The sequence below is a fragment of the Ovis aries genome, chromosome 17, assembly GCF_016772045.2.
Source record: "Ovis aries strain OAR_USU_Benz2616 breed Rambouillet chromosome 17, ARS-UI_Ramb_v3.0, whole genome shotgun sequence".
In the NCBI taxonomy this organism is placed as follows: domain Eukaryota; kingdom Metazoa; phylum Chordata; class Mammalia; order Artiodactyla; family Bovidae; genus Ovis; species Ovis aries.
Genome location: NC_056070.1, coordinates 48,315,151 through 48,340,613, shown reverse-complemented (window position 1 = coordinate 48,340,613; position 25,463 = coordinate 48,315,151). Strand labels below are relative to the sequence as shown.

Sequence of the window (25,463 nt, the reverse complement as noted above, 5' to 3'; positions counted from 1 at the left end):
ACCTGGTTCGTGTGTGTGTGTGTGTGTGTGTGTGTGTGTGTGTGTGTGTGTGTGGTGGGGAACCTGCGGCTAACCCTGGTCCCTGTGGGAGGGGACTGTGGCCACCCAGCCCTCCTTGTCTAAGCGGGAAGGGACCTGTCATCATCTCAGGTTACAGGCCACAGGGATGCAGACCTATGGTCACTCTGGGACCACCAGAGGAGCCTCTTTTGGTTCCCATGGAGGGGACCCGCGGACGCCCCGGTGCTGGTCCCATGGGAGGGACCTCCGGACCACCCCCACCCCTCACCTTCCCGGGCACGCGCCCCACTCGCTGCCCCGCTCGCCCCAGACCCCCGGCGCCGGAACCGGCGAGCGCGGGCGCGGCCTGGGGAGCGGCGGGCGGACTGACTCAGCCCTGCCGCCCGCCGCCGGGGTCCGCGTCCCCGCCCCCGCCCCGGGCCGGGCCTCAGCGGGCGGTGGATGGCCGGGCGGCGGCGGCGGCATGCGGCTCCTATTCCTGGCGGTGCTCCGGCGGCACACGGGCAACGCAGTCACCGCCCAGCGCGTCCGGTAGGTGCGGCGGCGCCCGGGGCCTCGGCGAGGGCACCGGGAGGGGACGGGGAGGGGGTCGGCCTGGCTTCCCCGACCGAACCGCTCGCCCAAACGGACCAGCCGGCGGGCGCGGGGCCCGGGGAGAGCGGGAATGCGAGGCGCGCGCTGGCTCTGCTCAGGCGCGGGGGCTCGGGCCCTAGCCTGGCGCTCCGATTCTAATGAGCCCCCGGGGCCGCTCGGCGGGGGATCCCAGTGATACCCGGCATCAGGGTGGCCCCGCGAGGCAGCGCGGCGGAGGCTTCTCGGCGCTCTCCGCGCGCTTCTCGCCGGGGCCGCCTTCAGGGATGCCCTCTATTGATTGTGAGTGCCTTAGATTTGGGGAGACAGCAACGAAACCCCAAGTCGGGGCTTCCAGACGCCACATTTCAGTGGGGACGCTGGAGAAAGAATAAAAGCCTATGGGTCGGTGTATACAGTGATACCTATAGACCCGTATAGGCACAGGCCGGGGGCCGCGTGTGCGCGTGTGCTGTTTCAGGCAGGATGCTCAAGGAGGCCTCCCTGTTGGAGTGACATCTGCGCAGAATCCTGGGTGCCTGGAGCGTTCCTTGAAGCCGGGCGGCCTGGCAGGGTATGGGGGGAGGGCGTGTGGCTAACCAGGATTTCCAGGCAGAAGGCGCAGCAAAAGTACAAACCAGTGTTCCTGCATCCTGCCATCCTGAGTACTTTCCTTTGGACTTCCCTGGTGGTCTAGTGGTTAAGAATCCACCCTGCAATGCTGAGGATGGAGGTTCGATCCCTGGTGGGGAAGCTAAGATTCCACAAGCGCTGTCACATGGTCAACATACCCACCTCTCCCACCCACACACTAAGAAACAAACTAGTCTTCTCTCTTCCTTACCTACCCCTCTCCCTGTATGGTTATCTTCTTAACATTTATCTTTTAATGCAGTTGCAGTTTTCTTGTTTTCTAGATTTACCCCTCTACTTTTTTCTCTTCTCCCTGCTGGAAGGTAAAAGTCCTCAGGGCAAGGAGGGAACTGATTAGTGCCTGAAGCTCAGTTCAGTTCAGTTCAGTCATTCAGTCATGTCTGACTCTTTGCAACCCCATGGACAGCAACACACAAGGCTTCCCTGTCCATCACCAACTCCCAGTTGGTGATGCCATCCAACCATCTCATCCTCTGTCGTCCCCTTCTCCTCCTTCCTTCAATCTTTCCCAGCATCAAGGTCTTTTCCAACGAGTTGGCTCTTCACATCAGGTGGCCAAAGTATTGGAGCTTCAGCATCAGTCCTTCCAATGAATATTCAGGACTGATATACTTTAGAATGGACTGGTTTGATCTCCTTGCTGAAGTTTCATAGCAGCTTTTTTTTTTTTTTTTTTAAGGCAGAGTGACTTGCTTCATATAATTTCTTAATTGACTTCCCCTCTGTGAACCTGCTTCCTCATCATGAGAGTGAGTGATGGGGCCTCACTTACCGCTTCCTGTCCCTGCTTTCTCCTTCGAATATGTTAGTTCTCCTGAAGTGCATCAGTGAGAATGGCCCACCAGATACATCAGTGTTCTGAAGTTTACGGGTTTTCCAACTAGAATTTTCACCATACAGGTTTAAGATAGTGACACTGCCATCACGCGTTTGGAAGGCAGCTGTGCTTCCCGCTATGTGTGTGTGTGTATATATATATATATATATATATATATATATATATATATTTTTTTTTCCCGTGCTGTGCCACATATGGGATCTTACTTCCCCGACTAGGGATAGAACCTGTGCCCCCTGCAGTGAAAGTTTGGAGTCTTAACCCCTAGACCACTGCAGAAGTCCCAGTCATCACTCATTTGGGCACAAGTAGCCAGGAGGCACACAGTGGTCTTCACCTTCATGGAGCACAGTCTGTGAAGGGAAGAGAGATTTGGGGATATTAACCAGAAATAAAGGAGGTGATTGAGGCTGTGGGTTTAGAGAAGAGCTCTCTCAGGAGGTGACATTCAAATAAAGACCTCAGTGACAGAAGGAGGCAGTCTCTTGGGGATCTGGAATGGTGGATGGTCCTAAGATAAGGTAATAGCTCAACACAGGTCCTGGGAACAGAATAGGCTCTTGAGGAACAGAAAGAAAGCCATACTCCCTGGACTGGGAGTGGTGAGGAAAGGAGGTCAGAGAGAGTGGCCAGCCCAGCAGAGCCTGCCCCCATAGTTTATGCTTTGGAAACCAGAGAAAGCATCCATTATTTAACACTCCACTCCTTAACGCTAGCCACATGTGTGTGCAGGCTAAGTCGCTTCAGTCACGACCAATTCTTTGCAGCCCCATGGAGTGTAGCCCACCAGGCTCCTCTGTCCATGGGATTTTCCAGGCAAGGATACTGAAGTGTGTAGCCATGCCCTCCTCCAGGGGATATTCCCGACCTAGGGATCAACCCGCGTCTCTTATGTCTCCTGCATTGGCAGGCGGGTTATTTACCACTAGCAGCACCTGGGAAGCCCCTCAAGGGGCACATATCAAGCCAAATTGCTCAAAGGCCCTCTCCCATCAAAGGGCTTCCAGGGGCACCAGACAGACACTGCCACAGACATTTATCAAGGGTGCAGGGCCCTTCAGTTACTGTGTTCTTTTTTTTTCTTTGTTGTACAGGATGCAAAATATTGTTCTCTGCTTTGGTCTGTCTCTCTCATCAGATCCAGGCTTTGGCCTCCCCTTCACTCACTCAGAAAGATTGCTGGGGATGGGAGTAGAAAAGGGGAAAAGCAGAAGTTGCTGGAAGATATCTTTTGTCTTGTGAAAGCCTGGGTTCCTTGAGGAAATGATGCTGTGTATCCTGAAGGGGAGGGGAAGGTTTCCTTGGCAACAAACTTCCCTGGGAGCCAATTATCAGAAAGCAGTGAGAGCCAGAGGTTCAGATATTCTCTGAGGGAGACTCCTGTGATCCTCCAATGACCCTGGGCCATGGGGAAGGGAGCCCCCCAAATGAATAAGATTGGGGTTCCGAACCATAAGTCTACCCAGGCAGGCTGAGTTAGACAAGACTGGGCTTACAAAAAGGAGAAATGGGTCCGTTCTTGCACACTCAAGCTTGTAGTTGCAAATGAACACCCAATATATAAACAGCGATGCTGACTTGCTGTGGGCACACCCACGTGGGACAGGACAATATACAGGGCACTCTGGGAAGCTATCCTGGGCTAGACTTAGGCTGGTTCAGATCTCCTGCCCTCACTTGCCAGCTTCCCTGCTTAAGATCTCTAAGATCTAGGTCAAGTTACATAATCACATGTCAAACCTGCCACATAGACTTGTTATTAGGGTCAAATGTGAGTGTTTTGAAACAGGGCTTGGTACTTAGTACGCACTCAGTAAACGTGGGCTGGTCATGAGAGTATGTACCTAAGTTGACAAAGCAGGGAAGGGTCAGTATGAAGGGGCTGGTGTCTTGGGATGAGGGGCAAGCAGGTAGGATGTTGGTAAAAGCGTATCCCTTCTGAACCAAATTGTGCAAACCAAGCAGTATAGAATATTCTAGGTCAGTGATTTTTTTTTTTTTTTTTTTGCTGCATCTGGAGTGATGCAGGATCTTAGTTCCCTGACCAGGTATTGAACTGGTGATCCCTGCAGTGGTTAAGCTTGAAGTCTTAACCATTGGACTGCCAGGGCAGTCCCATAGGTCAGTGCTTCTTGATGGGAGCAGAGGCATGAAGGAGGAGGGAGTGATTTTGCCCCCAGAGAACATGGAACAGTACCTAGAGGCATCTTCGGTTGTCACAGCTCCTGGCATCCTGTGAGTAGAGGCCAGGGATGCAGGCTTCAGTTATTCATTTATTTTTGGCTGTGCTGTGTCTTCATTCCTTCGAGGGCTTCTACTCTTTGGTTACAGTGTACCGGCTTCTCATTGCCGAGTTTTCTGATGTTGTGGAGCAGGGGCTTTAGGGTATGTGGGCTTCAGTAGTTGCAGCTCATGGGCTCTAGAGCATAGGCTAGTAGTTGTTCAAGGGTTAGATGCCCCACGGCATGTGGAATCTTCCCAGACCAGGGCTTGAACCCATGTCCCCTGCATTGGCAGGCGGATTCTTATACACTGGACCACCAGGGAAGTCCTGTTTGCAGAATTTTAAATACCCTAATCAAGGCCTACTCTCTGGGATTGTCTCCTAAGCCCTATGAATGTTAGAAACCTGCATCAGAGGTTTGTTCACCAGCATGCAGCGTGTCATAAAGAAGAGAACTGTTTAGGGTACGTGGTTTGCTGCATGGATATGGGGGCCTTTGTGTGGAGGAGAATCAGGGAGCCCTGCCCACCCAGCAGCCCTGCTGTCTGCATCTCCCTTTGGTCAGTGTCCCCACTGTGTCACCTGGCTCAGATAGAAGCCAGGTCCAGCAAGGGGATCCATGTTTCCCTCCTCTCACTTCTAATCCCCTGAGGCTGTCAACAATTTCCAAAAGAACCCCAAAATCCTGAGGATCCTCTGAGCCAGGCGAATGGGTTCAGGTCAGTTCCTCACAGTAAAGGTGGAAATTTAAATTGCACAAATGAAAAAAAAAAGTCATACCATTCTCTTTGGGACAAAGTAACGGGAGATCAGTGTCAAAGGACACCTCCTGTTAGGATAAAATCAATAGCAGGGTCAAGTAGTAGGTCAGAGATCCTCCACCTCTAAACTCAAAGCTATTTACTCTCTGGCCATTTCCAGGGAAGGGTGCTGACCCCTGGTCTAAATCACACCATCAGAGACTTGATAGATTACTACGTCCCATACCTAGAGTTTTGTCTGCAGTGTTGTAGCCACGTGTTCTGGGGAACAAACTCACTCAGAAGGACAACGTAGATAGTGAAGTGCAGTTTATTACACCGGCGGGCCCAAGGCAGTTTACTACTCCTCTTAGCCAAAGACCCTGACCAGTTTTTGTGAAAACTTTATATACCCTAAGTGTACTTGCTCAAACCCACCTCCCCAAATTCCTTGAAACTAGTCTGGACAAGGTAAAAGAGAGATATGATCAAAGTTAACCCATGATTCATGTGTCACAAGACTAGGTAAATAGTGGACATTTATCAATAGGCCTGTGGTCACATCCCGATAAACATAATGGAATTGATCACTTTGTTCTGTTACAGAGATAATGAGCATATTCTTTTAGGCAACGGAGAGTCCAAGTATAAGTCCTGAGGCTCTTTTATCCGTGGTGGGGTCTGGTTTTCCATCGGTATGCCATTTCTACAGACATCGGGCACAAAGTTCAGAGTCCATTGGGAGGGTGACGATGCGTGTAGCGTAATGTTGGCAGCCTGGCCTAAGATGGAGTCCAGCTCTGTCTGTTTCCTCCGTCAGTGTGGCTAAAGGTTTAAGGATGTCAACGACAAATTGGCATTTGCCAAGGGCGCTGCCAGCGACTGAACAAGGGCATTTGCCATCTGCCTCTGTGGAGACTGAACCCTGTGCTGCTTTAGCTGTTGACCTTCAACAACCCCTGAGGGAGTTCAGGGGGGAGTGAGGACTCTGCTCCAGGGAATCTGGTGGAACAGGTCTTTAGATAGTTGGATATTTTCAGGAACAGATTTTATGATCCCAATCCTTTTTGTTTGTTTTGTTTTGTTTCCCAGTTGTATCTGACTCTTTGCAACCCCATGGACTGCAGCACGCCAGGTCTCTCTGTCCCTCACCATCTCCCTAAGTTTGCCCAAGTTCATGCCCATTGCATTGGTAATACCAGCCAGCCATCTCATCCTCTGATGCCCTCTTCTCTTTTGCCCTCAATCTTTTCAAGCATCAGGGACTTGTAATGAGTCATCTGTTCCCATCAGCTGACCAAAACACTGGAGTTTCAGCTTCAGCATCAGTCCCTCCAATGAGTATTTGGGGTTGATTTTCTTTAGGATTGACTGGTTTGATCTCCTTGCTGTCCAAGGGACTCTCAGGAGTCTTCTCCAGCACCACAGTTTGAAGGCATCAATTCTTTGGCACTCTGCCTTTTTTACGGTTCCGCTGTCACAACCGTAAGTGACCACTGGGAAGAGTATAGCCTTGACTATACGGACGTTTGTCAGCAAAGTAATGTCTCTGCTTTTCAGCACACTGCCTAGGTTTGTCATAGCTTTCCTGCCAGGAAGCAAATGTCTTCTGACTTCATGGCTGCAGTCACCATCTGCAGTGATTTTAGAGCCCAAGAAGAGGAAATATGTCACTACTTCCACCTTTTCCACCTTTTCCCCTTCTATTTGTCATGAAGTAATGGGGCTGGATGCCGTGATCTTAGTTTTCTTAATATTTAGTTTTAAGCCGGCCCTTTACTCTCGTCCTTCACTCTCATCAAGAGGCTCTTTAGTTCCTCTTCTCTTTCTGCCATTAAAGTGGTATCATCTGCATATCTGAGGTTGTTGATGTTTCTCACGCTTCTCTCGATTTCAGCTTGTAACTCGCCCAGCCTGGCATTTCTCATGATGTACTCAGCACATAGGTTAAACAAACAGGGTGACAGCCCTATCATACTTCTTTCTCAATCATGCACCAATCAGTAGTCACATACTGAGTTCTGACTGTTGCTTCTTGATCCTCATGTAGGTTTCTCAGGAGACAGGTAAGATGGTTTGGTATTCCCATCTCTTTAAGAGCTTTCTACAGTTTATTATGATTCACACAGTCAAAGGCTTTGGTGTATTCAATGAAACAGAGGTAGATATCTTTCTGGAATTCCTTTGCTTTCTCTGATGATCCAGCAAATGTTGGCAATTTGATCTCTGGTTCCTCTTCAGATCCTCATATGACTAGCAGAAAACCTCCTGTAAAATGAATGCTTAATGGTATTGAGCTCCGCCTTCACCAAAACCTTATATGTTAATCTTTCCCCTCTGCCTCTTTGGAGTAGTCTCTCAGAGCTATCTGAGGTGTTGCCTCTCGGGCTGCAGTCCTCATTTTGCCCCAAATAAAACTTAGCTCGCAACTCTCAAACTGTGCATCTTTTTAGTAGAAAAAAAAAATGCAAGAAAAGAGATGGAAAAGAAGGAACTTCCCTGGCGATCCAGTGGTCAGGGCTCAGCACTTTCACTGCTGAGGGCCCTGGTTCAGTTCCTGGTTGGGGAATTAAGATCCCACAAGCTACTTATTTTGGCAAAAAAAAAAAAAAAAAAGAAGAAGAAGAAGAAGAAGAGACGGAAAACAAGAAAAGGTGGTAAAAGATTGAGGCTTGCTGGGTCCACAGTTCTGGGACTTCCCTGGGGGTTCAGTTAGTTTAGACTCTACACTTCTAATGCAGAGGGCATAGGTTCAATTTAATTTTTAATTTTTTGATGGGGCCAAAAAATTGAAAACAAAAAACCAGAATCACACGGCAGAGTAGGGAGTTCTAAAAGTTAGTGCTTGGACTGACTTTTGGAGTTAGGGCTCTGACACCAGAGTGAGTGCAGTGTCCCTGTGTTGAGAGAGCCAGACTTTGTGCAGGAGTGTGTGGCTGTGTGCTCTCTTTTTCCTCCATCTGAAACACAGTGTGAAGTGATTTTATTTGATGGGAAGTAGTTTAGATAACAGAAGCAAATAGAAGACTTTGTGGAAATGCACTGGAGGGGAAAAAAAAAGGAGGAAAGCAAATATCATCACATCTAGTACAGCCCTGACCCTACTGCCCAGGGACCCTCTGCTGGTATAGGTCTGAATTCTGCTGTAACCACCTGCTGGGGGGTTGGCTCTGCAGAAGAGCTCAGAGATATTGTTCTATGTACCCCTTGACATGGAACCAGGACCCTGTCCCAAGGCTGCAGTATTGTTTCTTGACTGCTCTTCCCTTTTCTCCGCAACCCCTCCCTTCCCTGATGAACAACTGTTTGAACCTGCTCTTTGGAACTCAGGGCAGGTCACCGAGGCTGTATGAAGCCTATTTCTTGTAAAGGTTTCCACACCCAGCAGCCCCACAGGGTCCTGCCCAGTTTCAGAAACTGCAGGTGTACATTAAGTCAGTGGGAAGAGGCTCTTTCATCTTTTCCCCTGATAAAATCATTGTTGCTTATTGTTTTCATTCAGCAAATATTTATTATTGAGCATCTCCAGGGCCACAGTGCTGGGAAGGCTCTGGAACAGAGGAAAACAGGTGAGCCCTGCAGAAGCCAGCAGCTGCTCAGCCAAAGAATTTTTAGCACATCAGCTCAATGCTATGCCCTGTCATTTGAAAGAAGGTTTCAGCATTCTAGCACAAAAGTACAATCACACAGATTCTTTAATTACAATATGATCAATGCTAGGAAGACCTGCCAGGTGGTAAAACTGTGTTCCACCTGCCAATGCAGGAGACACAAGAGATGTGGGTTTGATCCCTGGGTTGATCCCCTGGAATAGGAAGTGGCAACCTGATCCATTATTCTTGCCTGGAAAATTCCACGGGCAGAGGAGCCTGGCAGGCTACAGTCCGTGGGGTTACAAAGAGTTGGACATGACTGAGTGCGCTCACACACACACACACACACACACACACACAAGAGTGTGTTCAAAGGACAGACCTATTTCTAGAGGGTCTGGGAGGCTCCCCAGAGAAATAGCTTTTCCTTTCTCATGCAGTTTTTTTAATTGAGATATAATTCACATGCCATAAAATTCACCCTTTTAAAGCATCCAATTCAGTGGTTTTTAGTATATTCATAAAGTCACACAACCATCACCACTATCTCATTTCAGAACATTTTTAGCCATTTCAAAAGGCACCCCAGACCCATCAGCTGTCATTCCCCCCTCCACCCCCAAGTGCACCTCCCCAAGCTCCAGGCAGCCAATAATCTTTCTGTCCCCGTGGATTTGCCTCTTCTGGACATCTCATATAAATGAAATCATACTCTATATGGTCCTTTCTGAAGACTCTGCAGAATGCATCAGTACTTAATTCTTTTATAGCAGAATAATATATTCCATTTATGGACGTATCACATTTTGCTTGTCCATCCATCAGCTGAAGGACATTTGAGTTGTTTGTACTTACTGGCTACTGTGAATAGGGCTGCTGTGAATGTTTGCATATGAGAAAAAACTTTTATTTATTTATTTTTTATTATTTATTTACTTTGGCCACACTGCACAGCATGTGGAATCTTAGTTCCTCAACCAGGGATGGAACCCACGCCCCATGCATTGGAAGTATGGAACCTTAACCATTGGGTCACCAGAAAAATCCCAAGAGAAATAACTTTTTAAGCTAGAGCTTAAAACCTGTGGGTTAACTGGGTGAAGAGGGAAAAAGGTTGGGAACAGCATTTCTGGCCAAGGGACCCTCCTGTGGGGATGCCCTGAGACAGGAAGCAGCTTGTGGAGTTGAGAAGTGGAGGCATCTGAAGAGTTAGCAAGAGAGGGCAGCTGCCAGGTGAAGGTTCTGGATTGAATGCTAGTAAGACTTCAGAGTGAGGGGCTGCAGTGGTTGACATAGGAACAAAGGGAGAGTAGTTTTGAAAACGACTTGGAAGGACCTGGGATGATGTAGCAGAGGAGAGAGATGATGTAAGGGATGTGAAAATTTGAATATTTCCTGCCATATCAGTAGACAAGGACGTCACAGTCATTGGCGATTGCAGCCGCCACTGATGGTGAGCTGGTGAGCCCTGAGGGAACTCAGGAAGGAAAGAATACCTGCCATCTATTAATAGCAGACATCAGACTGCAGCCTGAGGAATCTCAGGATGTGAAAACCCAGGATACTGGCTCCAGATAGCTGAGGTGCATACCAAAGGAATGCTGTCAGCAAGCCCAGACTCTTGCATCTTCCCAATACATAGAAAAGTCCTCAATTCCTTAACTTGAGATGTCTGGTTTTCTTTTTGTTGTTGTTGCTGTAATTTTCCTTTTCTAAAGCTTTTTATCTTGTATTGGGGTATAGCTGATTAACAAGCAACGCTGTGATAGTTTCAGGTGAACAGTGAAGGGACTCAGCCATACGTACCCATGTATCCATTCTCCCCTAAACTCCCTTCTCATCCAGGCTGCCACATAACATTGAGCAGGTTCCCTGTGCTAGACAATAGGTCCTTGTTGGCTATTCATTTACAATATAACAGTGTGTATAAGTCAATCTCAAACTTTGAAACTATCCTTTCCCTTCATCCATCCTCTTGGCAACCTGTAAGTCTGTTCTCCATGTCTGTGAGCAGGACTCTTGCTTGATCACTAAATTATCCTTTCTTATTTTATTTTCTATTTTTGGGAGTTTGTTTTTCTTTTTAATATTTTTCTTTATTACTTTTTTTGTTTTGAGCAATTGATGGTTGCTTCTATTGTTTCCATGCTCCCTCCCTTCCCTAATTAGTAACTGCTTGAGTCTGTTCTTTGGAACTCAGGGAAGGTCTAGGAAACTAAAGCCTTTTTCTACAAATAAGAAATAGGGGACAGGGAGGGGCTTTGTGACCCTCTGAGGTCAGAGAGTACTGTTGCTGTGGAAAGGATGAAGGACCTTGGGGAAAGATCACCTCTGTGATTAGAGACCCTGATGGTTTATGAGAAGCTAGACAGGATTTTAGATCAAGAATAAGAAAGGCTCTAATCCGATGGTCTATAATAGTAGCAGAGATTTGCAGCCTCATGTCACTGAAAACCCAACCCTAATCGCCTGGACAAGGAAAGGGATTTAGTTGCTAATCCTATAAAAAGTCTGAAGGTAGGGCAGACTGCAGGCATGATATTGCTTTTAAGATGGTGTGGATGGGAGTCAGTTGCTCTCTGCGTCTAGGATCCACTTCTCATTCTTGTCAGGATTTCTTTGCTGGCACCTCCCAACTCTATATCTATTCAGTTCAAGCCCAGCAAGAAACAGAACTCTCCCTGGTGGCTCAGACGGTAAGGCGTCTGTCTGCAGTGCAGGAGACCAGGGTTTGATCCCTGGGTTGGGAAGATCCCCTGGAGAAGGAAATGGCAGCACACTCCAGTATTCTTGCCTGGAAAATCCCATGGACGGTGGAGCCTGGTAGGCTACCATCCATGGGATCTGCAAAGAGTTGGACACAACTGAGCGACTTCACTTTCAGTTTCAGCAAGAAACACAAGTCTGAGTCCCTGAAAGTGCAATCCCAAGTCTCAAAGTGCCTGCCCCAGGCTGGTTGTATACATAGGTGGTGTGCTCTGATTGGATCCTGGAGTTGAGTGCTGCACACTGAAATGAGGGATGCGGATGTTCAAGGAAGAGGGGAAGTGGAAATGGATGTTATCGAAGTGTCGACAAAAAAGATGTGCAACGTGAGAGTTGCGAGCTAAGTTTTATTTGGGGTAAAATGAGGGCTGCAGCCTGGGAGATAGTACCTCTGATAGCTCTGAGAGACTGCTCCAAAGAGGCAAGGGGAAGAAGGAAGGTCAATAGGGGAGTTCAATGCAACTGAGCGCTTACTTTACACAAGGTTTTCTGCTAGTCACGAGAAGCTGATGTCACCATGAAGGGATTTAGTGCTTTCCTAGATATGAAGAGATACAAAGTTTGGGATCATGAAATCAGTTCCTGGAAATATCTAACTATCTAAAGACCTGCCCCCCCAGATTCCCTGGAACACAGAGTGTCTCATTCCACCCTGGATTCCCTCAGCCGGTATTGAAGATCAGTAGCTGCAGCAGCACAGGGTTCAATCTTGCAGAAGCAGATGGCAAACGCCCTTGTTCTTGTTTGGTGGTGGTGGTGGTGGTTTAGTTGCTAAGTCGTGTCCGACTCTTCTGATCCCATAGACTGTAGCCTGTCAGGCTCCTCTGTCCATGGGATTCTCCAGGCAAGAATACTGGAGTGGGTTGCCATTTCCTTCTCCAGGGGAACTTAACTGACCCAGGAATCGAACCTGGGTCTCCTGCATTGCAGGCAGATGATTTACCAACTGAGCTATGTAGAAACTGGCAAATGCTCTTGGCAAGTGCCAATTTGTAGTTGACAGAGGTGACACATTTCAGAGTGAAAGCTTTACTGATACTTATCAGTAAAGGAAAGAGGAAAAGCAGACCTCTGAACTTTTGAAGTTTTAGTTCAGTTCAGTTGAGTCACTCAGTTGTGTCTGACTCTTTCTGACCCCATGGACTGCAGCAAGCTAGGCTTCTCTGCCCATCACCACCCCCCAGAGCTTGCTCCAACTCATGTCCATCGAGTCAGTGATGCCATCCAACCATCTCATCTTCTGTCTTCTCTTATCTTCCTGCCTTCAATCTTTTCCAGCATCAGGGTCTTTTCCAGTGAGTCAGTTCTTCACATCAGATAGCCAAAGTATTAGAGTTTCAGCTTCCAATGAATATTCAGGACTGATTTCCTTTAGGATTGACTGGTTTGATCTCCTTGTAGTCCAAGGGACTCTCAAGAGTCTTCTCCAACACCACAGTTCAAAAGCATCAATTTTTGAAGGTTTAAGGGAAAAATAAATGTTTTAGGTATCTCTTGACTTCCTACTTTTGCATTCTAATCCCCTATGATGCAAAGGACATCTTTTTTTTGGTGTTAATTCTAGAAGGTCTTGTAGGTCTTCATGGAACCGATTAACTTCAGCTTTTTCAGCATTCGTGGTTGGGGCATTGACTTGGATTACTGTATTGTTGAATGGTTTGTTTCGAAACGAACAGAGATTGTTCTGTTATTTTTGACAGTGCACCCAAGTACTGCATTTTGGACTCTTGTTGACTGAAGGCTGCTCCATTTCTTCTAAGGGATTCTTGCCCACAATAGTAGACATAATGGTCATCTGAATTAAATTTGCCCATTTCTATCCATTTTAGTTCACTGATCCTTAAAACGTCGATGTTCACTCTTGCATCTCCTGCTTGATCATGCCCACTTTACCTTGATTTGTGGACCTGACATTCCAGGTTCCTATGCAGTATTGCTCTTTATAGCATCAGACTTTACTTTCATCACCAGACACATCCACAACTGAGTGTCATTCCCACTTTGGCCCAACCACTTCACTCTTTTTAGAGCTGTTCATGATTGCCCTCCACTCTTCCCCAGTAGCATATTGGACACCTTCCAAACTGGGGGGCTCATCTTCTGATGTCATATCCTTTTGCCTTTTCATACTGTCCATGGGGTTCTCTTGGTAAGAATACTGGAGCGATTTGCCATTCCCTCATCCAGTGGACCACATTTTGTCAGAACTCTTCACTGTGACCCATCCACCTTGGGTGGCCCTGCATGGCATGGCTCACAGCTTCATTGTTATGCAACCCCTTTCTCCATGCCAAAGCAGTGATCCATGAAGGGGGTCTAGAGCTGAAGAGGATGTAATCCCATGTGTTTAGACATAAAGTGAGCCACGTGTGTAATTTAAAATATTCTAGTAGTCACTTTAAACAAAGCAGAAACAGATCAAATTAATTTTAATAATACAGGCTTATGAACTCAGTATATCCAAATATCATTTCAACATGTCGTCAATACAAAAAGTATGATTGAGCTGTATTTATTTATCTGGTTGCACCAGGTCTTCATTGTGGCATGCAAGATCCTTAGCTGTGGCATGAGAACTCTTAGTTGTTGCATGCGGGATCTAGTTCTGTGGCCAGGGATCGAACCCAGGCTCCCTGCAGTGGGAGTGCAGTCTTAGCCACTGGACCACCAGGGAAGTCCCTGTATGTATATTTTATACTCAGCACATCTTTTTTCAACTTGCCACATTTCCAGTGCTCAGTTGGCTTAATTATTAGACAAGGTAGGACTCACCCTGCAGATGGGACCTGTCTCTTCCATTTGGTGTAGGACTCCTCACTTCTTGTTGTCTCCCCTTCCCCTCAAGTTCATTTACTTCATCAGTCTGAGCTCAGCAGTCTTTTGGGTTCAGGAGACCTGATCTAGATGCTTTACCTGTTTTGTGACTGTATGTTTGCATTCTTTTTAAAAAAAAAGTGACTTCCTAACAGGAATCTCTTGAGTACAAGAATCACATTAAAAAGTAGATTCACTTTACAGTTTGCAGAACTCACCAAAGGAGATAATATGCAAGGTAACACCATGTCCCACAAATGTGCTGTTATTATCTCACTGCATTTATGGAGAGGCAAGAGGGGCAGTGTTCTCTCCAGTTTATCTTCCTGAGCTAGGGCTCACGGGTTCATGTGGGCATTGCCTTGACAGGTCTTCATCTTGCTGAGCTTCATCATGGTTTCAAGATGAGCATGGTTTCCCTTAACTTATCTGAACTTCCTTTCTTAAAAAAGTTTTTATTTACTTAATTACTTTTGGCTGCATTGGGTCTTTGTTGCTGCACATGGGCTTTCTCTAGTTGCAGTGAGCAGGGGCTACTCTTCATGGCGGTGCACGGGCTTCTCATTGTGGTGGCCTCTCTTGTTGCAGAGCTAGGGGTCTAGGGTGCAGGCTCAGTATTTGTGGCTTGTGGTCTCAGTAGTTGTGGCACACAGGTTTAGTTGTGCCGAGGCATGTGGGATCTTCCTGGACCAGGGATTGAACCCATGTCCCCTGCATTGGCAGGTAGACTGTCAACCACTGGATCACCTGGGAAGTCCCACGTCTCAAAACTTCTTGAAATATTATCAGAGTGTGACATCTTATACGTCAACACAGATGACTTCACTCCACCAGTGATGTGACATTCTTTCCCCTCAGGTGAACCATAGTTGAGCCAGGTTGACATCACGAGACATTAATGTCAACACCAGGTTGACATTAGGTGCAATGTTCTATGAGAATCAATGGGCCCAGCTAGCTGCTCACACTTAAAGGCCCACAAGGTGAGATGGCCTTAAGGAATATTAGATTCCTGTTTCCTATCTTAGGATCATGCAGGGGCTCGTGGCTATGGAATGGGATGCAGTTTGTGTTGTCTGCCCTGTATCAGTTTTTCTTGCCTTTTTTTTTTTTTTAATGGAGACATCATAGTTCATCAAAATCCACATAGGATAAACACACAAATGATTAAGCTCTGTTTGTGCATTCAGTTAAATAGGATGGCTTTCAGCCAGGTAGAAGCAGGTAGAGTCCTACTGAATCTTTGAATCTTGAGTCAGGGATGTGCAAGGAGGTTCAGTCAATTTCTAGAACATGCTAAAGGCTCTTAATTTGTTGGAGATGCTTTTGGTCTCAAAAAAAGCCTTCGTTAAGCCAAAAAAGCCAGAGTTCCTCGGACATAACAGGTGCTCGGGGAATTTATTAGTTGAATCAAGTTATCACTCATGACAAGTGAAAAGTGAAAGTCGCTCAGTCATGTCTGACTCTTTGCGACCCCATGGACTATACAGTCTATGGAATTCTCCAGGCCAGAATACTGGAGTGGGTAGCTGTTTCCTTCTCCAGGGGATCTTCCCAACCCAGGGATCGAACCCAGGTCTTCCACATTACAGGCGGATTCTTTACCAGCTGAGCCACCAGGGAAGCATAAGAATAATGGAGTGGGTAGCCTATCCCTTCTCCAGTGGATCTTCCTGACCCAGGAATTGAACCAGGGTCTCCTGCATTGCAGGCAGATTCTTTACCTGCTGGGCTACTGGGGAAGCCCAGTGATGCTGAAAGGTCAGCCTCTGTGCACAGGTGCCAAATCTGTTGCAGGAAGGGGGATCCCTTCCAGGGCCTGAGAGTGGGCTCTTGTCTAACACGTGACAATGAATTGTTGGAGGAAATACACGTGCTGACAAAGCAAGAGACTTTATTGGGAAGGGGACTTGGATGGAGAGCAGTAGGGTAAGAGAACCCAGGAGAACTGCTCTGCCATGTGATTCACAGTCTGAGTTTTATGGTAATGAGGCTAGTTTCCAGGTTGTCTCTGGCCAATAATTCTGACTCAGCGTCCTTCCTGGTGGCAGTTGCATGGCTCAGCCAAGATAGATTCCAGTGAGAAGGATTCTGGGAGGTTGGTAGGACCTAAGTACTGGTGTCTCCTCTTTCCTTTTGACTTTTCCTGAATTCTTCTGGTTGATGCTAACTTGTTAGTTCTACATTCCTTTCGAGGACCTCCTGTGTAACACAACTCATGCACGTGGTTACTATGGTGCCTGGCCAGGGCAGATGGTTTCAGTCAGCGGTTCCCCTAACAAATCAAATCTCGGAGATAGAGTTTTGAGTGAAGTAGAAAAGAATAGCTTTATTGCTTTCCCAGGTAAAGGGGAGCCCTTGAAACTGTGTGTCCCAACCCTGAACAATTTGGTGAGGATTTTTATAGCAGTGGTCCAAGGGTAGTGTTGCCGATAGGATTAGGGTGTGTGCATGGCCTGTACTCAGCTAATCTCAAACTTTGACCAGAAGCAAACAGTTGCTTCTTGGCTGTTCCTCTCTTGCCTCTTAACCCCTTCCTTCTCTGATTAGCAACTGTTTGTATCTGCCTTTTGGAACTCAGTGGAGATCATGGAGATTGAACAGAAAGGCCCCTGTACCCTGGAGCCCCACAGGGTCTTGCTTGGTTTCAGAAGGAACCAGGGCAAAGCAATTTGAAAGTGTTATTTCCTTAAGATCTTATGGAAAAGCCAGAAAGAACTTTTTGGCCAGCCTGATACAAATCAGCAGGAAACAAGGCTCAAGTCTTGGTCCATAGAGAATTAAGATTAAAAAAAAAAAGACTATTTTTAAATATTTATGAGATCATAAAGCTAGTGTTGAAATGCCATTTGAAAATGTGTTTAATAGACAAAGAACAAGGCATTGTCTATACCCCATCACCCAATCTAGTGTGCCCTGCCCTATAGATTCTGCATCAGCCAGAAATTTCTCAGGTATAAATTTCTTAAGTAGAATTCAAACTGTTTCCCATCCATTTCCCAACACCTTTGTTTTTGGCTTCTCATTTTAGAGTTTTAAAGATGGAATAACAGTCATTTCGCAGTTATGCTCTGAAGCTCGTTGTGTCCTTGTTTTTGCATGATGTGTATTAGGCTGAAGTGAGCAGATAACTAGACAGCCTGCAGACTTCTTTCCTGGTTCTGCTTAATAGTTGCCATCATCATTTCCAAAGGAGTTGAGGGGGTTAGGTGGTGGTGGTCGGGGGTGGGGTTGAGGGGCAGTGACCATGGTCAATCAGCATTAACAACAGAAATGGTAAGGTAAAGATACTCAATACGTTGTAAGAGCAGAAGCCAACTCAAGTCTCCAGGCCTTAGTTTTTCTTTCTTGGCAAGGTGATAGCTGCAGCCTTATGCATTTAATTTACAACATAAACGAGAAAACAGAGAGAGAAAAAATTTATACTTCACGTAGTAGTATCGGTGATGATTCTCACCATATTTCCCAGAGCGGAGGTAGGCTTGAAGATTTGAATCTAACGTATCTTCTGAAGACCCGAGTTCTCCTGAGGCTCCCACTGTGTAAGGAAGTTGGTCATTTTATGATCATTTGGATTGAATGTTCTAGATCCTTGTTCTTCTATGTTTACTCTTATTATTTCATACAATATTGCCCCAAGTGCCACCCAGCTAACTCCTCTGATGTTCAGCTGAAGAATAACCATCTTTATTATCTCTGGAAATAGGGGGGAAATAGCTGTGTTAGGTTTGGGCTTTGTACTCCAGTACCTTCTGGATGATTTAAGAACTTTTCAAGAGTAATTTTAAGTGTCCTTGATTGCCACCAATGTGCTGATTTTGTGTTTTTCTGTTTGTTCTTTTTTGATTTTGTTTTTGGAGTATAGTTGATTTACAGTGTTGTGTTCATTTCAGGTGTACAGCAAAGTGATTCAGCCATAGCTATATATTCTTTTTTCAGATTCTTTTCCCTTACAGATTATTACAAGGTATTGAGTATAGAGTCCCCTGTGCTATAGTAGGTCCTTGTTGGTTTTCATTTCTGTAATAGGAGTTCTAAGTATGATGTGACTCGCTCATATGACTGCAGCCCAGAGGGATGGTGGTAGCGATAGGCTTGGAGCACAATGGAAATAGTGAGGGGACAGCTGCTTTAGGAGCAGAGGCTGTCAAATTTTACTGACGGGAGCTGGTGTTGGGGAATGTTGGGGCCATGTCAGGGGGCTCAGAAGGCATGATGCATTGGACATCCTCCAGATGGAAGGGCAGGACTGGAGCTAAGGATGGCAAGAGTGGGATGCGCTTGGCCTTGCAGGGGAAGTGGGATATGAAGGGTGCTCTGTGCTAGGCTAGGGCGCTTGGACTTGATCCCAGAGACACATCCAGCCATCACTGCTTGCTTTATCCAGTAAGCAAGACAGGTGTATGCCCCATTCTCACAGAGGTGACAATTGAGCTGGCTAGTCTTATAGCCATTTGAGGGTTTTAATCAAGGGAGAAGCCAAGTTGGATTGGCTGTACATTCACATGCTCATACACACACACCTCAAGCAATTACAATAAGTTCCACTTACAAACATTGCAGATTTTTAAAAATGCAGAATGTGCTTTCACATGTCTAACCATATAAGTCAGTCCTGTGTCCTTGCCACATGCCATACGTTGTCACACGTGTGCATTGTCTACAAGTTGGTTATGCTTCTGTGTACTTTACTGTGCACTACTGTATAGAGGCTGGGGAAGGAAATGGCAATCCACTCCAGTATTCCTGCCTGGAGAATCCCATGGATGGTGGGCTACAGTCTGCGGGGTCACAAAGAGTCGGACATGACTGAGCGACTTCACTTCACTTCACTTCTTCACGGTATAGAGGACAGTGTGCAGTATCTTTATATCAAGCCCAGGATATCTGGAAGCGAGCACAAAAGCAGCAGGCATATAACTGTTACTGCTGTACTTTTCAAGATTCTGTACTGTAGGGTTAAAAATGTTTTCTTTATTTTTTTGCGTTTGTTTCCTTTTTATGTATTATTTGTGTGAAAATTATAAACCTATTACAGTACAGTAATATATAGCTGATAGTATTAGCTGGGTACTCAGGCTAACTTTGTTGGACTTCCCAATAAACTGGACTTAGGAACATGCTCTCAGAATGGAACTCATATGTGTGTTAGGGACTTACTATATTAAAAATCATATATGCACCTGGTCAAAGTATCTAGCCATGCAAAAAGGTCTAGCCATGCAAAAAAGCTCTGGTCCCTGGTTCTCTTTAGACAGAATCATTGTTACCTATTTCTTCTAAAGCTTTCTTCAGATAGTCTATGCACACATGCTATATATACACAGGGTTCTTCACTTTGCTGTCTTTTCATTAACAGTGTGTATTGAGTTCATTCTAAATAACGTCACAGTGATCTGCATTTTCGTCATAGAATCAGGGCTTGATGGCCTCATATGCACTGTAGTATAACTGCCCCTCCTGTTGCACACTGAGGACGGCTTAAGTTTTTTTGCTACCTCAGTGCTCACTCTTGGGTGCACGTGTTGCACTCATACCCTAGTGTGCTTTTAGAATCAATTCTGAGAAGGAAAGTTATTTGATCACAGAGTTTGTGCATTGTAAATCTACTAGTGGTTGCTACTTTGCCCACAGAAGAGCTTCTTCCTGTTTCCCCAGTATGAGTTCAGTTCAGTTCAGTCTGTCAGTCATGTCCGACTCTTTGGGACCCCATGAATCGCAGCACGCCAGGCCTCCCTGTCCATCACCAACTCCTGGAGTTTACTCAGACTCACGTCCATCAAGTCAGTGATGCCATCCAGCCATCTCATCCTCTGTCGTCCCCTTCTCCTCCTGCCCCCAATCCCTCCCAGCATCAGAATCTTTTCCAATGAGTCAACTCTTCACATGAGGTAGCCAAAGTACTGGAGTTTAAGCTTTAGCATCATTTCCTCCCAAGAAATCCCAGGGCTGATCTCCTTCAGAATGGACTGGTTGGATCTCCTTGCAGTCCAAGGGACTCCCAAGAGTCTTCTCCAACACCACAGTTCAAAAGCATCAATTCTTCAGCGCTCAGCTTTCTTTACAGTCCAACTCTCACATCCTTACATGACCACTGGAAAAACCATAGCCTTGACTAGACGGACCTTAGTCGGCAAAGTAATGTCTCTGCTTTTGAATATGCTATCTAGGTTGGTCATAACTTTTCTTCCAAGGAGTAAGCGTCTTTTAATTTCATGGCTGCAATCACCATCTGCAGTGATTTTGGAGCCCAGAAAAATAAAGTCTGACACTGTTTCCACTGTTTCCCCATCTATTTCCCATGGAGTGATGGGACCAGATGCCATGATCTTCGTTTTCTGAATGTTGAGCTTTAAGCCAACTTTTTCGCTCTCCTCTTTCACTTTCATCAAGAGGCCTTTTAGTTACTCTTCACTTTCTGCCATAAGGGTGGTGTCATCTGCATATCTGAGGTTATTGATATTTCTCCCAGCAATCTTGATTCCAGCTTGTGCTTCATCCAGCCCAGCATTTCTCATGGTGTACTCTGCATATAAGTTAAATAAGCAGGGTGACAATATACAGCCTTGACGTACTCCTTTTCCTATTTGGAACCAGTCTGTTGTTCCATGTCCAGTTCTAACTGTTGCTTCCTGACCTGCATATAGGTTTCTCAAGAGGCAGGTCAGGTGCTCTGGTATTTCCATCTCTTTCAGAGTTTTCCACAGTTTATTGTGATCCACACAGTCAAAGGCTTTGGCATAGTCAATAAAGCAGAAATAGATGTTTTCCCCCAGTATAGTAGTGTTTATTTCTTGAAGCCTATGGCAGACTTTCCAAATAGTGTACATTGGAAAGATGATCACATTAAAAAGTTGATCACCATTTCGTGTATGGAAAAGCCCAATTGTATTATGAGGGGTATGGACTGTAATTTTATACTGATCTCTATTTGGGTTTACTGAACTTCCCTGGTGGCACAGATGATAAAGAATCTGCCTGCAATGCAGGGGACCCAGGTTTGATCCCTGGGTCGGGAAGATCCCCTGGAGAATGGAATGGCAACCCACTCTAGTATTCTTGCCTGGAGAATCCATGGACAGAGGAGCCTGGTGGGCTACAGTCCATGGGGTCACAAAGAGTCAGACACGACTGAAGCGACTAACATTTACTCTTTCTTTCCTGCTACCCTTGGTCCCAGCCCTGGTCCCAGTCCCAGTTCTGGTATTTGAGGCTGATGGATGCATGTCTTTTAGGTGGATTGCTTCTAGAGGACAATTCAGAAGATATGTATTATTAACTTTTGGTTTAGTGAATCTTTTGATTGATTTAAAGTTTTGACAACAGCAGCAGCCTGTTCCATTTTAATTTTTTGTTTTCCTATCTTTTCTCTCTGTTATTTTTTTGATAAAGGGACCATCTAGAAGCTGCAGGTCATGTGTGTATTCTGAAAGATGCCTTTGACTTTGAAAGTCCATCTGAAATCTCAAGCTTCATCAAGGCAGAGAACTTGGAGGCAGCTGTGGCTCTGCATTTGTATAGAGGAGGCAGACTTTTGCAAGGTAAGCCCTTCTCTTCAGGGTGAAACGCTAGGGGCCACAAAAACCACCAGTGCCTATAACGTCAACTTGAAACATAGATGAAACAGTTTATCCCATTTATCCGGCTCCGAAATGGAAGGAACACAATTATCTTTTCGGTTTGTTCTTAACAGAGTGATTTTCTAAAATGATGTAACTACGCCAGTTGAGATTGGATGTATATTGAAGCTGTTTTTACTACATTAAGAGTCTTATCGTGAATGTTTTTGATGTGTTTTTCTTCACTCAAAATCTAATGTTCAAAAGTTAAAAATGGGACTCCTTCACAAAATGTAGAAGTGAGCACATAGAGAGTTTATTCAATTGATATATTAATGAGGGAACTACTAAGGTGCTAAAGCCAGTTTAAAGAGCATTTGGGGAACTGAGACTTGAGTAGGTAATTTAGTAAAGAATATTAGGATAAGGACTTCTCTGGTGGTCCAGTTGTTAACGCAGGGGACATAGGTTCAATCCCTGGTATGGGAAGTTCCCACATACCTCGGGGCAACTAAGCCTGTATTTCACAACTACTGTGCTCGCATGCTGCAATTACTGAAGCCCTGAAGCACCCTGGAGCCCATGCCTCACGGCAGGAGAGCGACTGCTGTGAGAAGTCTGTGCACCCCAACAAAGAGTAGGCCCCCACTTGCGGCAGCTAGAGAAAAGGCTGCACTTAGCAAGGAAGACCCAGTGAAGCCAAAAATAAATAAATAATAAAATTCTTAAAAAAGGATATTAGGATGGGGTTGGCTGTAGAACTGGTTAATGTCTAGCAGGGCAATCAACTGTAAGCTCGCTGTCTGTACAGCAGCTTCCCACTAGCTGTGTGTTCTATAAGTGTGTGTATATCATTGCTACTCTCCCAGTTAGTCCAACACCCGCCCCCTACCCCGACGTTACCCACCCCATGTCTGCATGTCTGGTCTCTATGTCTGCATCTCTATTCCTGCCGTGAAAATAGGTTCATCTGTACCATTTTTCCAGATTCCACATATGTAAATTGATACAGCCACTGTGGAGAATACTATGGAGGCTCCTAAAAAACTAAAAATAGGGCTATTATATGACACAGCAATCCCATTACTGGGCATATACTCTGAGGAAACCATAATTGAAAAGGCCACATTCACCAGTGTTCACGGAAGCTCTGTTTACAATAGCCCCGACAGGGGAACGACCTAACGGCCGGCAACAGATGAAGGATGAAGACGTGGCACGATGTACAGTGGAGTGTTACTCAGTCGTAAAAAGGGATGAAACTGAGTCATTTGTAGTGATGAGGATGGACCTAGAGTCTGTCATACAAAGTGAAGTAAGTCAGAAAGAGAAAAACAAATATTGCGTATTAACACATACATGTGGAATCTAGAAAAAAAAATCCTGATATTTTTCTTGAGTGCTTGTTAACTTACAGTGGTCTCCCAAAGTTCCGCTGGTGTCCCTCTCTATCTATAATTCCCTACTGGGGAACTCTACAACTACCTATATAACTATCTTAGTCTATTCCTAATTACAACTTCACAGAGTAAGAACTTTTAATTAATAGTAAATACTGAAGTCACACAACAGTCTTAGAAAACTAATCCACAGGGCACCTTTAAACACTGCTTTCTTGAACCTTGAAAGGATGTGCATGCAATCATTCTCTTGGCTTTATCTACAATTTTTGGATAGTTCTTCTTTTCCCTTCCAAGGTTGGCTTGACTTCACCGAGAGCCCAGTGGCTACCGAGGGGAGGCAAGACAGATAATTTTGTTGTTGAGCCACAAGTGGCTTTTTCCAAACATGAATTAAATGACATGGCAGCGGCAGCTTTTCAGGAGATAGTATGTCACTTGAGGCCCCACATTATCTGTAGTAATCATCATACGGGGGTAACACTTCACTCAGCAAAATGTATCAACCTCTGAAATTTTCAGACATTTCATTGCTAAAGGTGAATTCCTGTTTCCCTGCACTAACAGTTCAGTTCAGTTCAGTCGCTCAGTTGTGTCTGACTCTTTGTGACCCCATGAACTGCAGCACTCCAGGCCTCCCTGTCCATCACCAACTCCCAGAGTTCACTCAAACTCATGTCCATCGTGTTGGTGATGCCATCCAGCCATCTCATTCTCTGTCATCCCCTTCTCCTCCTGTCCCAATCCCTCCCAGCATCAGCCTTATTAGTCTTCTAGCTCTGTCTCCTGCTCCTGCACCATAGGAAGTAGGACCGTCTTTTCCCATATAGGTATCACTCAATGGTGCAGCGGTAAAGAATTTGCTTGCCAAAGCGGGAGATGCAGGAGACAAAGGTTCAGTCCCTGATCTGGGAAGATCCCCTGGAGAAGGAAATGGCAACCCACTCCAATATTCTTGCCTGGGAAATCCCATGAACAGCGGAGCCTGGCAGGCTACAGTCTGTGGGGTTGCAAAGAGTCAAAACATGACCGAGCATGCACACATACATGTGGTATATTTAAACACATAACTTAGTGATCTTTCCAAATCAGTGCTTATGCTGACCATTTGTCACTCCCAATCGTCTGCTGAGAAAAAAAAAAAATCCCATGGTTTCCTGAACCTGGCTTCTTAAAGCCACCTGATGTCTGTTCCTTGCTAGATTCAAGCCTAAAGTCTATTCTCAACAAGAAACAAAGGGAAAGATTTGTCAAAACCATGATTTCTCCTTCCTGTGTAATGTATTCACAGATTCTGGGAATTATGGACATCTTTCACACCCATTATTTTAACTGCCACAGACCTTTCTCTGGTCCCCCAACTGTTCATGTCCATCCCATGTGCTAAAGTCTGAACATCCCCCAAAGTCTAAGCCCCTGGCAGAGGGTAAACCATCTCTACATGGGGTGCTTTTCCACGTCTGGCTGTATATATTTTTGGAAAAGGTCACAGCTGTCAATAGTAAGAAAGGCAAGCAATATAAAATGTTATAGAGAGAAAAAGTAAGTTTCTCTACCATCCCAGATTTGTGATCTTCTGGGTTCCTTTTTTTTTTGCCTGCCACACCAAGCAGTTTGTGGGATATTAGTTCCCTGACCAGGGATCGAACCCGTGCCCCTGGCAGTGAAAGCATGAGTCCTAATCACTGGACCATCAGGGAAGTACCCTGGGTTCTTTCCATAGAGGCAATGGCAGCTAGGTTTTTAGGCTTATATTTTCACAGATATTCTTTATACAGAGAAATGTATGTTGATCATTTTACTATACACATTGTGTTCATCAAAATGCTCTTGATTTTTTTTTTTTACTTAAATTCCTTTTTAAAGTTTTCATTTGAATTTTTTACTTACCGCCTTTCTGTACCTCCTGTGTGTTGTCAGAGTGCTTAGTATCTAAAGGCTGTGAAGTGAGAGGCACTTCACCAGAAAGAAAAAAGATAAAATCTGCTCCTTTTCATGACAAAAGACTTCTAAGGTAAATACTAGGAAAGATCACTACCTTTTCGCTGCAATGTTGAATCTCTGTAGCGATGGTTTGTTTGAGAAACCCCAGTATGAACTCAAATTAGATCTGGTCTGTTTAGTGGTTTGCTTTTGCTCTTTTGAAATTTTTATTGACCTTTGGAAGTCCTTCTGGGAAGCCCTATTTGATGAACACATTGTTTAACTTGATCTGTGCATGCTCCATCAGAGAAGGCGATGGCACCCCACTCCAGTACTCTTGCCTGGAAAGACCCATGAACAG

At 45.6% G+C, this 25,463-nt stretch overlaps 1 protein-coding gene across 1 annotated transcript in view; it reads left to right on the top strand.

Annotated features, from left to right (window-relative positions):
• The first annotated feature begins 352 nt into the window (after positions 1-352).
• Positions 353-25,463, top strand: part of GLT1D1 (glycosyltransferase 1 domain containing 1) — a 118,912-nt gene continuing 93,801 nt past the window's right edge. The window contains exons 1-2 of the mRNA XM_004017310.6: positions 353-552; positions 21,613-21,761. Coding sequence (XP_004017359.1) covers positions 485-552; positions 21,613-21,761 — 217 coding nt within the window. The 5' untranslated portion in view covers positions 353-484. The remainder of the gene's footprint in view (positions 553-21,612; positions 21,762-25,463) is intronic.